This window comes from Takifugu flavidus, chromosome 3 (assembly GCF_003711565.1).
Source record: "Takifugu flavidus isolate HTHZ2018 chromosome 3, ASM371156v2, whole genome shotgun sequence".
NCBI classification, from domain to species: Eukaryota; Metazoa; Chordata; class Actinopteri; order Tetraodontiformes; family Tetraodontidae; genus Takifugu; species Takifugu flavidus.
In genome coordinates this window covers 16,098,361-16,111,488 of record NC_079522.1, presented here as the reverse complement: position 1 = coordinate 16,111,488, position 13,128 = coordinate 16,098,361, and the positions used below count along the sequence as shown (strand labels likewise).

At 44.6% G+C, this 13,128-nt stretch overlaps 1 protein-coding gene across 3 annotated transcripts in view; it reads right to left on the bottom strand.

Annotated features, from left to right (window-relative positions):
• Positions 1-13,128, bottom strand: part of LOC130522480 (interleukin-1 receptor accessory protein-like 1) — a 192,308-nt gene that overhangs the window by 15,962 nt on the left and 163,218 nt on the right. For all 3 annotated transcript variants that reach the window (XM_057026918.1, XM_057026917.1, XM_057026919.1), the window contains one exon: positions 4,845-4,977. In XM_057026918.1, coding sequence (XP_056882898.1) covers positions 4,845-4,977 — 133 coding nt within the window. The remainder of the gene's footprint in view (positions 1-4,844; positions 4,978-13,128) is intronic.

Here is a 13,128-nt window from a genome sequence, read left to right as displayed (position 1 = left end):
CCTCCCCCCACTGGGTTCAGCCTTATTATAGGTGACTTCCTCATTTCAATACGCAGCAGCACAACGCTAATAGGCTTCAGTGGAAAAGTGACATAACTACCAAGCCATCAGGAGGAGATGGCACCCACATGGCTAATATGCAGTTGACACTTTAGCTAACTAAACTGGTTTTAACTACAAATAGCAGAACGAACGAACAAGTTAAACTTTTGGTGTTTATAGTGCTTGACTGAAGTCAAATTTAGATGGACAAACTAACAGGAATGTAACAGGAATTTAACTTGAAGAGGGAAAAAATATTGTCTTAATGCTAATTTTAAAAGCAGATTTTCCTGTACATCTATTCAGAAATGAGGTCCCCAAGCACAGTTCTTTTCATAGACAGAGAGAGAGAGAGACCAAGACAACTATTGAGCTCAGACGGTGTGAAAGTTATCAGTCCGAGTGTGACAGTGAGAAGCCTTCAGCCAGAATCAGAGTCTTGATTTGTGCACAACACAAAGAATCAGTTCAAATTAGCTTTTATGTGAGCCAGAGCAGGTCCCCCCCCCCCCCCGCCCACACCTTAAATGCATCATTCAGGGAGAGATGCTAAGTTAGCTCATGTGTGAAAAGGTACGAGCTGATAAACAGACATAAATCAGATCAAGAGACGGGGGAAGGGGTCGACCACGACACTGTGATGGCAACACATTAACATTTAGAAGTGTCTGTTTCCTCCGTACTGCCGTGATAGTTCTTCTACTGACCATTCACCCGGAAAGCTTGTTAGAGGTAATCAGGTTGTGCAGCAGCTTCACCCACTGGCTGCTTGGGAAAAAATAAGCTGGCCTACGGGAAAACCTCAGACGTTACCTTCTGTAAAAGTGGGTGCAGAAGAGATATTTAATTTCCTTTTCTCCTAATTCCCGTGAGCATTTTTAACAGTCATCCTTCTCCATTGCAGGGATGCGGAGACCCGGAGCCCGAGGTTACGGTATGGATCCATGTTGATGGCTTTTTAAAGAGGTGGCCCCCATGTGTGACTCAACATAAACTGTGGGTGTTTGTGAAGAAAAAAATAAATCAATATGCGTCTGAAGAGACTCGCATCCATCAAACTTCTCGGATCGCTGCTCCTAACAGAGGGTTCACGTGTGCGGGAGACAACAGGGGGTGGAGAGAGCGCGTGTTCCTGAGATAAGCGCAACCTTCACCTACGCAAACAACGGCAGGTGAAGCGCGGAGAAGACGGGCTAGCGGCGAACTGGTGCCGAAAGAAAGTGACTCAGGGAGACGCTTCAGGAAACACGCCTGCCCACGCCACGGGATAATCCGACAACAAAAAATAGCATCCTGAAGTTTTCCGCCTTCTCACAGGGAGACGAAGCTCGGCTTTGCATCTGGAATGAGGGAAAGCCCTCCATCACTGGTAATTCTGTGAGCCGCCACCACCTTATGCTGGAGGGGTGTGCAAGGACCAGATGATCCCAGGAGCTGTGTTGCCGAGGTCAGTTTAATCCGGCTCAATGTCCCTGGGAGAAACCAAGTACTTTGTCTAGGAAGGCCAAGGGTAGTCACACTATTCTTATACCAAAAAAACAGATAAACAAACAAACCCTCTTAGGAGGGGGCTGGTGATTTCTGGGTTTGGTGGCCCTTCCTGACCTTGCGGAGGTTCATTTCCACTGTTAATAGATGGTTGGTCCAAGTCTGCTGCCAACCAAGATGAATCACTGATGACTTTAAAAAGTACAGTTATGATTCATTCTTACATAATCTCTTCAAAGTTAGCAGAGCTCTCCCCGTCTCCACATCCTCTGCAGCAACATCAGATGTGCCCCCTCGGGGTACAAGCAGCTTTAGTTAGACATCAGTGATCTAGTTTGTCGAAACGGCGTCAAAGTGACACCTGAACTCTTGAACTGCACCACGTTGTCATGCTTTGCTTTATTTTTAAAGGCTGTAAAAACCGCCTGACTTGGTAAAATGCAGCTTGCTGCCTGCTCTTTTGTGCAGTGCATTCTGGGAAGTGCAAAACTTGTGTTTTGAAAAAAGAAAGAAAAAAAAAAGGCTCATTTTTGCACAAATTGTTTTCTCATATACATTTTCTCATTCTGACTTCTCAAAGGACGTAAGAATTCTGGAGCCCAGATAACTCTCAGTAAAACGTAAGAACTGTATTTGACTGTTGCTCCGGCCGTGACCGAGATGAAAACGTCAGGAGAGAGGCTACGCTGGGAATTCAGTGCATAGGTGCACGTCCAAAGGTTAGCCAGTAGGTCACACAAGAGAAAAAGATAAATCAGCAGGCTGAGGGGTTAAAACCACCTCATCGTCTGGAGAACGTGACGCCAGTGAGGCGCAGCACTTAAAGTAAAGGAAGACTAAAATGATGTAAGACAAAGACCAGACACCAGACTCCATCAGCGCAGATGCACTTATCATGGAATGGGAAAAACAGTAGAAGTTCCTCCTGGTGAGGCCTGGGAAACGCCACGCTGGGTCCTGCCCGAAGGTGCGCTGTTCGTTTGTCTCCAGAATCAACTGGCAGACCCGCTGTCGTCTGTTTGAGACGCACATGTGCTTAATCTGTTCTGTTTCCTGGTTCCCATCTGTATGCTAAGCTAGCATGCTCCAGGTGCTGCACCTTCATATCATTCCCCAGACATTAAATACTGATGTGCTCATCTGGGTAAGAATAAATATGCCACATTCCCAAAACGTCTTATTTATGGAAACAAAACCTGCACAGTTAGCGAGACACAGCCCTCCTCCAGTCATGCAAAATGTGCTCGTTAAAGCTGTAAATCACGAATGATTGAACTTGATATGATTGGAGTGTTTGTTTTTGCGGAGTCAGGCTGTAAAATAAGACATGTTTTGTTGCAGTGTTAACAGGCAGGAGAAACATTGCAGAAAATGCCCTGATTTCCCATGAAAATGACTGGAAGCCGAGTTAATTAGAGGTAGGAAATGAAATTTAACACTTGAGCAGTTGCTCAAAGGATGCTGCATGCCTGTGCCCCAGGGAGCCAAACTTCTTCTGATTCCGAACCTCAGCAGCACGGTCTTACTGTGGCGGTACCCCAGAGACAGGTGCAGTCTTGCTCTGTAGCAGTAAAAGTTTGATATCTCCCCAGTATCCTGGCGGTGAAACGCTGTGCCAAAAGCTACATTTTGTGTATAACAGGAGGCCCCTTCGGGGTATTCTCCTGTGTGATTAATTTCCATTTCAAAGCTATGAGGCACATGAAATGATGTCAGGCAATGGGGAAATGAAGTGGCCACACTCACATGGAAACCAAAAAAGTAAATAAATTCATTTTATAAAGCAGGAAAAGAAAGTCGAGCCCACACCAACGGTGAGCATCCCTGCTTGCTCACAAGCCTCTACTGATGCCACAACTACTACAATATGACATCAGGACCTCAAAATGCACGTACACTCCGCTGTTTTCTTATCTTCATTCGTCCATTTACTTATTCATAAATAAATAAAAAAGCCTCCTGTAGGCTCTAATTGGCCGGGTGTCCCTCACATGGAGGAGCAGGGCTGAGAGCTGGCCTGAGTGTGGTAGAAGTCTAATGGAGACATCTCCAAATGCCAGGTCACCGGCTGTACGGCTAACCCCGCTCCCAGCCTTGTCACGCTGCTTACGGTTAACCTTTGGAGAGTCGGCATTTGTCGACGACAGGGATTTTTCTGGCGCTGCATCGGGGAACTGTCAGAGGATCTCCACCTGAATGTGCGCATGTAATTACAGACCCCCGATAGCCAGCCTGGTGTGTTTTTCGACTCTCAATGATCACTATTATTGTGTTTGTGTTTTTCTTTCTTTTTTGGATGATCAATAATAAAGAATAAAGAATAGGACAATAATAATAAAGAATAGGACAAAGGCAGAAAAAGATCTAAGAAAATGGCCTCCTCCAGCAAGAGGACGCATGTGGGAAGCTTCAATGGCAAAATGATGTCTAGATGTTGGCTGTAGACGAGGCTGGAACGTTAAATATTACATAACACGCCCACCAATTTTGTGCATTGTAAATGTTCGGTGGGGGATATAGGAACTGCCGGTGATCCAGACAAGGTCAGCGAGTTTTCACATTAGTTTTCTTCACTTTTCGCCCATTATGATCACAAAGGAACCCAATCTCAAATATCCCCGACACTCTGAGCCGAAAGAGAAGCTGTAAAACCATTTGCAGGAACACGAAAAAAGGGTTTTCCGAATGTGGCAGGTTCCACCATCTCTGTAAAACATGCCAACATGCTGCAAAAGCAGAAAAAAGCAGTTTTTAACCGGCTGGCACTGCTCTGCCCGTCCACCGCGGATGTAAACAGGCCTTTTTCCCACTGAGTGCTGGGAGCCAAAATATAAAATGGAGGTCATCCAAATGGAAATGGAGGTTAACATGAACATGCAATTGGTGGTTTCCATTTGCTCTGATTCCACGACTATTATTAGCTGCGCTCATTCCTGTGCAGAGAAATCATTGATCCCCGATGGAGCGACGCCTGAACGGTGTGCAGGTATAACTCATGATAAAAAAATGCATAACTTTCCCCATTATTAAACCACTACATAAAACATGCATGGATTACATTTAAATGGTAGCTTGGTAGTAAAAGGCTCCCATTATTATTCTTCATGTTGATGTTGAGCAGTCACACGGTTGTGGTAATTGGCTTGAAATGGCTGTTCAGTTGTTCATCTCAGGGTCCTTTTTATTGAGCACCTCATGAATTAGTTATAATAAGCTATTACAGCGCTGGCATCAATTTTGTTTGTTTCAGCACCACCAGACCCTCAAATGTGACACCAATAGATGTGCGAGGCCCACAAGATGGGAAGTCTTACTTGATCTCAGTCTCCTGAACCCGCTCCTCGTCCAAATCCTCGATGAACTTGTCGCCCTTCATCCAGTAGATTAGCGGACTGACGTCTCCACTGTACCCGAAGGCGGCGCTGCACGTCAGGTTGACGGGACTTCCTGTCGGGGGGGGCAAGGAGACAAGATGTGAGGCGTCTGCTGTTTTAACATTTGATGAGAGGGATGCGACGTTAAGGACAAGGTAGAATGTTGGCAGAAATGCTTAAGGACATCTGGATCCAGTGTTTATTTCTGGTGATTATGAAATTTGAAGAACACATCACACGAGTCAGCCATGAGCCAACGTTCCTGGGCCCTCTGACCCACGAACGCATCAATACTTGGGGAAAAAAATATTCTTTTGTTGTCGGTTTCATGCCAAGCTACTTCACCATCAAAATGAACAACATATTAGAGACACTTGTCCTTCATTTAATGTCAGAGAATCAGGAGGACCTGATCTGTGCCAGCCAGGTTAGGTGGTGGATACTAGTGATGGGACGAGCGACACTGGTGCGTCAGCACTGTGCCGAGAGCTCAAGAGTGAAACCCCGTATCGGTGCGTGTATCGCTTTAAGAATCACGTGACCGATACAGGAATTGTATCGTTTGGATGAGCCGCGCCAAAGTGTGTTTATAAGGAAACAAACTGTATCGACATGTCGTGGGTTTGTTGGATGGAGTTTTGCAGTTGCGCAATTATGGATCGTTCTAAGAAGTTTTCCCCAGTGTGGAATAATTTTGAACTTGTGACTCCAAACAAGGGAAATCTTTTTCTCCTTTGAGCATTGTTTACTGTTATATACAATTTTTAACGGTTGCGCTTTATCAGTTTATCAAGTGAATGACCTGTGATACATATGATAGTCAAGTCAAGAGCCTTACAGTTGCTTTATTCATTTTATAGGGTGTCTATTTTTTTAACAAGTGAATGCAATGCGCCACCTTAGTTTTTACTCTGTTCTAGTAAGAGGTTTGAATTGTTTGTCACTTTTTATGTTATTGTAGGTGAAGTGTCGGCTCTGCTCCACAGAGCTCTCTTACATCAATAAGAGCACTTCATCAATGCTGAGGCATTATAGAGCTCGGCATGGCAATGAAGAATTGGCAGATACTCGTGACGGAACCAGAAAACATCCACATCTGCATCAACTTGCACTTAAAACTCTCTGCTCACCATCGTCATCTGCACCGTGTGAAAGAGTATTTTCTAAGGCTGGGGAGCTGGTGTTTAAGAGGAGAAATCGCCTCCAAAAACTTTTGTTCCTCAATAAAAGTTCATAAACTAGTCACTTTTTTGTATTATTTCATATGATTTAACAGTTAAGTTAACAAAGAATGTGTGTAACTCAAATTTGCTATATTTTACATACCAACTCAGTTTAGCAAACAAGGAATTCCTTTACCTGCAATCATTTTATAACTACTGCAGGGGTCACTAGTGGGTGACCAACACAGTATCAATACAGTGCCGACACAGTTTGTGTAGTGTGTCAATACACTCCTTGAGGTATCATCGTCCCATCACTAGTGGATACTCATCAAACACTTCATCACTATGCTTTAAGTCAGTACACTTATTCTTTTTTTTGCCATTTTTAAGCCATCAAATTCTCCTGAACACCCTCCTTGATTCCATCAGTTCCTTCAACAGTCTCTCATCCTCCACAAGTACATTCTCCAAACAACTTTAAAATCTCTCCCTTGAACCCAATTTTAGAGCCAAGTCCAACCCAACAATTCCTCTATTAGAGGTCTTAATAGGAAACAATGTTCATGTCAGAATGCTGTTCTCACAAGAGGAAAAACACTACCGGTACTTTTACTGTACACAGAATAAACAATTTTGGGTCCTTTAATTGTCTGAAAATGTAGATGAAGATGAAGAGACCACTGCTAAAGAACTAAATGGATGTACCAGCAATTATTAAAATGACTTAAATAAGATTTTGTTTGTCAAAGATGCTTTAAGAGTGAACCTGTAAGGAGACAGTCTGACTGACAGAATTAAAGTGGATGAAAACCATGAAAAATGCAATCTGTTCCTTCCATTTGACAATATTAGCACTTGGAAGTTTTGCAGTTGGCAGCGAGCCAACGGAATGAGCAAAATGTTGGCTGTGTTTTAGCGAAACCTTCTTCTGGGTCACTTTTGGTCTCCGGAAATACCAAAATATGCAAAAGTGCTCTTTAAACTAAACCAAAACCAAACATTTGGATAGATACCACAGCATTTGCAAAGTGGGTGCATAAAATGAGAGCGTTACAATGACTGGGATGATGTTTCGCTGGACTTTCTGCAGGGTTCTGACAGTATTATGGGATGTGGAGCTGGACAGATCAACTCCTCTGCCAACAGACAATCATCATACGGCTGACGATGGTTCCGTTGTAACAATAGTACAGGTCACAATAGTTTTATTCTGAGAATTATTTTCCCAGTAAAACTCTGTTTTCAAGTTGTTGACCTTAGACAACTGGGTTGACTTTCAAAAACTGAACAAAATGTCTGGGAGGGGAAAAAAAATGAGCGAAAAAACATGTTCACAGCAACAACACAACATGAAATGTCAGTGTTGTATTTGGGGGTCATGTCTTTCTTCTCGAAGGCCGTTTGATTCACAAATAGGCCTGCGCTGATAAGAACCAACCATCAACAGGAAAAAGTGCAGAGAAAACAGGAAAAAAAACCCTCGTATCAGCAGGAGCTCTTCTCACATTCTAACTGGAGACAGATAAATCCATTTTAAGCCCTGTTTTCTTACTTTCTCATGGATTAGAGACATCTCAGTCTTATCACACACATTCTGCCGCCGACGGCACACTTGCGAATGTGTGGCCTGTGCTGGGACAGGCTCACCATGGGGGAAAATAAAAGAACCATATCATCAAAAGCCCGAGAATGACTCTGATTCTTATGGGGGAAAGAAGCAACCCGTGATCGTGGGGGCTCCACTGGTTGTGTGCCGTCCAGGAAGGCAAAAAAAAATAAAAAAAAGGTGATTCTGCAGCACTTCATTAGCACTCCTTGCTCGTTCATTGGGCCTTTGGCAAAGGCTCAGAAGTCTGTGAGATTGGAGATAACTGTGGCGTATAATTGGGTACTTTCAGGTTCAAAGATAATAAGGATTTATTTTTTATTTTTTACAACGGCCTGCTCTAATTTGCCCCTCTAGTGCCATCTCAGATGATGACAGAAATGTTAACTGGTTAAAAAAAAAAAGGGTCATAGTTGAAGGCTGGTTTTGTATCTGTCCAAAGCTCGATAATGGGGTCTGGGACTCATGCCTTGCTGTGCTTTCAAGATCCACCAGGGGGCTCTGTGGCGCTGCAGAGCAGGTGGGCAGGTGCGCAACAGGAGCACGTGAAGCAACCAAAAAGGAAACAAAAACATACCATTTGACAGGTGCAGGCAACGGTAAAAAGAAACAAGCGTCCTTGTGTGTCATTTTTGATGTCAGGAGGTTTCACCCACAGAACCAGAGCAGCGTGTTGCGTTGTATCTCTGTCAGTTGCAATGCTGGGCTGACAGCAACGCTGACTCCAGAGGGCTCCCACTGATGCCTGGTGTTCCATTAAACACAACATGATCATTTGGGCTAAGAAAAGCAAAAGGTCATGTAGAATTCAGCTACAGAGATTTTGCACACTGGTATTGGTCACAAAGAGTGACGAAGCTATTATTAACTCCTCTCATCTCTGCAGCATTGCTGTATTAGCATTGGGAGGAAGTTCCCTAAGTCCCAATGCTATGAAAACCCCGAATGTCTTCACTGAAGGAAAGACAGGACTGGGACTCGGGGGTCAACCTCTGCATGTGACAGAGGAGGCGGTAACGTGAGTGGAAGAGGTCAAATGTGCCGGTCGGCGTGGGCGAGTGGGGAAACAATAGAAACAGTGCGGGGACAGAGAGAGAGAGACAGCTACACAAGAAAACAAGCGCATTTTCATAGCAAACTGATGGACAAACCACATTGTCAGTGGAACTTGGCAGAACTGAAATGTTTGCAGCACAAGATTTGGCAAGTCACATCTCTACAATGCAGCAGATTTCTTTTTCAAATCACAAATTTATGCATCTCCCATTAAATTAAGGGCTTGATACTTCAGAGGAGAGGTTATAATTTTAATTTTAGGAGGGCCATCCGTAGCATTAACAGCAATCAGCTTGTTAAATTAGTTTTCCTTTAGATGTTCTTGCGTAGCTCACAATTATTGCCCATCCAGGCTGCCGTCCACCGTGACACACAGGTGTTCAAGGTTCTTTGCCAAGTTTGGAAGATGGATTGGAAGATAAAATGACTTCTAAAAGGACAAATGCGCTCTTTTCTTTTGCCATGCACATATGTTGGCCATCTCAAAGCCAAAGCAATACCAGAGCTGCATTAGTGGAAACTTTTTCATCCCTTTTCTACCAGCTGAAACGAAATTTGCCTACTCTCTAGTCAGTGCTTTAATGCACCAGTCCGGGCTCTGAATTAAAGGAGACTGTTCTGAAGCTTTGCAGCTTGCAATCAATGACATCGGATGTCTGATCTGGACCGAGAAGGATGGGAATTAAATCAGTGGCTAATATGATTTGTTGATGCTGAAAGGGGGTTTCCCAGACTTGGTAGGTCATCTGGGCAGCGTGGAGCAATTCCTGAAAACAGTTCATTTACAAGTAATCTGCAGGAGAATGAGAATTCTCTGTTCCATCACCCAGACAGCGAAGGGGCACTGCGGTGCAGGATCTGCCATCTCCCCCTCTAAAGAATGTGTAAGTTGAATTTAACAAACGGGCTGACGTACCCATTTAAGGGGGGGTTGGGCAAAATGGTCACTATCCCTAACTGATACAGTGAAACCGTGTTATTGCTGTCAAACCAACAAAGAGATGTTAGTACTATTATAGCTATGGTTGCTCCTAATCTTGAATTAACAAGACACAGTTGGATTCGCTGATCAGATGTTATATCATCTTAACATTATAAGTTAAATATTAGAGTAAAAACTTCCATCGCACTGCTCATTTACAGGAAGTCTGGGCTAATGGGGCTTTGGTGCAGGAGTGGAGAGACTCAAGCAGGCTCAGCACCAAGCCCTGGGAAAGACAATCCCCGAGCAGCAGCATGCAGTTTAGCTGGTAATGGAGGGTAGAGGAACCGGAGAAAATGAAAATGTGGTCGGAAGGGAAGCAGATGGAATAAATACACAACGGAATGAAAAGAGCCCGGCGGCATGCTTCTTGAGGCCTTGCTGGTCACCTCTCAAGCGTTTCTTCACCCTCCAACAGTTCCATTTCCTTGCTGAGGCTCCCTGTGGTTAGATGCACAGCCTGGGCCCACTTTTCAGCAAATTCCTCACCATTGTCTGGACAATCTGGAGTGGTTCTCCAGACATCATAAATGCTTGGGACCTTTCTTCCAGTGTTCTAGATAGCTGCAAATTTAGTCTGGCGCTCTATTAGACAGTCACCACGCAGGCAGGGTGCTTTCTCACCAGAATACTCTGCGGGATGGTTTCACTGCTGAGGAACAAGCATGAAGAAGATTTAAAAAAAATGAAAAACACCAAATGTATTTGTCTTGTGGGTAAAAACAAACAGGATTCATCGTCCTCGGACCTATATAAAGCGTCAGCACCTCATCACTGCCTTTCTATATCTGCTAGACCGCTTTGCATTGGGTTTTTTCCCCCAATGGCACCATGGTCGACACCACTGCCTCTCTGGTTCACTGGACAGGCCATTTGCATTGACACCGTAATCATACCACACCAGGGTTCGCTTGCAAGTGAACCATAGCCTGTGTTTTCAGGCAGACCGGAGATCAGTTGACCTTTCAGCCCTGGCCAAACGAGCGGACTATTCCAGGAAACACCCTGGTCTGTTCAAACGGGAACAAACAAGCTTGCTTATTTGATATATTTGTTATCCTCAGTTGTATATGGCATCATAAACATGCAGTACCAGGAAGGATGAAGATGAGCTTACACACGACAGTTTGCTTGCACATCCATCACTTGAGACCACAGAGACGTCTGCTGTGCATTTCTTCCTTCACGTTTCCGCTCTTTTTCTTGGTACTAATGGATCCAATTGGAATAAAAAATGCAAGCAAATGATTGTTTGTGAAAGCATAATTTACGCTGCCAGACAGATTTGTGGCACCTATAAACAACTGAACATGCTAAAATGCCTGCTGATGCTCAGTTATGGCACAAAGCTCCTCCCAATAAAGGACAACTGCAGAAGATGAACATTCCACCAGCACTGGAACTATATCCTAGTTTTCAAAATGGCCTCTCTTTGAACCCAGACAGGATGTTAGTTTGAGTATCCTTTGTACCAACAAATGGAAGCGTTTGTTCTGTAAAACCCTGACAGAAAAGCTTTTGAAACTATACCTGTACTGTATGGCCACATGTCCGAAGCTTTGAAAAACATTTACTGGATGTACCCGCCCACCACAGCTTTGCCTCAAGACCCATCAGTGAGTCGAATCTAGTCCCTCGATGGTCAAACTCTCCAACCTGGATGAAGGTGGCGTACTGTGCTCGGTGGGCGAGCAGCATGAGTGACAGAAAGTGTTGCGAGTGTTGAGTGAAGGAGAGCTGCTGTAGCTGGACCTTCTCCGTGGGAGTTCAGGTAATGGAAACAGGACACTGCAGAGCGGCTGAGACTGTTAGCTACTATTTTCCCCCAGCACCTGAGCAGTTTTTCCATGTAGGCCATCAGTACCTGTGTGAGCCGCATGAGTAAGGAACTCGAGAAAACTTAAGCAGAGCAAGAGCGTGAAATGAATAGGAGGAGTGTGTCCAGAGCGGGAGGGCGAAGGAAGGGGGGAGGTGATGCCGGTGGTGGGAGGTTAGAAATCATTCCATCATGTTTGTCAAGAGGGAGGAGAGATAAGTGGAGAAATGGAATGGGATGTTACCCTGATGATGGTGATGATGATGATGCTCCAGTCTTTCAGATGCAGATCACACATCATCTCAGGCGACCCACTTTTTCAAACCAAGAGTGATGGAAATCTACTCTAACAATAACTGCCACATGTTGACACACGTGCAGGTGTTATGTTTCTCATGACCAAGGCGCTGCCCAATATTTTTCAGACTGATTATTCTCAGCAGCTCATTTTCAACTGGTTTCGACATGATTGAAATGTTATAGTCACATCTGGCCATTTATCTTTCAGCTGTTTCAAGTGGGTTAAGACCAGGTTTCGATCAAGCTTAGAAAAATATATGTGTAATTGTGGACCTCACACTCCCCCCCCCCCCCCCCCCCCCCCCGCCGGCATTCACTTTTAGTTCAAAATATTCTGTAATTACTTCCCTGCAAACTGTTTATGACTGTTTATTGAGCCATTCATTTTCCGGTGTAATAATGCTAACTGGGAAAATAAAAATCTCTTGTTCAGTCCTCTTCCTCCATTCTCTCCTCTTGCTTCTACATCACCCCCCCCCCCCCTCCTTTTCTCTGTCCCTGCCTCGCAGTGTTTCTCACTGGAGATTTGCGCATAAACAGGTTCTTCATAATGAGCAGCAGAAGAGGACAGAGATGAACAATAGGACAGTGTGAGATAAAAAGGTGCCCAGAGGAAACACGCACACACGCTGCAGGACGGATGCTGAGGGAAAGGTTAGAGCTCTGGTGAGAGCAGGCATCACCGACACATTGTCCCGCTGCGTCCATCCTGTCCATCATGTTCACCTGCACACACGCAGCGTGAGCTCAAACCCGCGTGTCAGAGCGTGGAGCAGCGCTTCACATCAGTCTACACCGCCAACATTTACGTACTCTACATGAACCTTACGTGTCTTGATTTAAGTATAATGAATAAATCGTCACACTGATGTTTCTTTTGTTCTTAAGAACTGAATTGTGTGGGTCAGTGCATCACAATAAGGTGCCTTTTTACCTAATAAAATCCTCAGGCTAAGAGAGCGAGAGCAAGAGCATCCATGTTAGCATGCCTAAAGACTGTCACTCTAAATTTGAGCATGAAAACGACAGCGGTGAACAGCCCTACGTGCATCTGTGAGGCTAAATTACCATGTGATTGACACTAAATATCTGGAGACATCAAAAGGTCACCGTGATGGGAAATATCTGCCGTGAAAAGATGACGAGGGGCACCCTTGGGGAGAGGTGGTGAGTGCGGACGGGATTGGCTGAACGAAGCATTTGCAATACGGAGGATTTAATGTTGTAAGGGTCAGGAAGGTCGGCGAGCTGTGTTTGTTGAATGGCAGAGCGCCACCAGAATGGAAACAGCCCTGAGA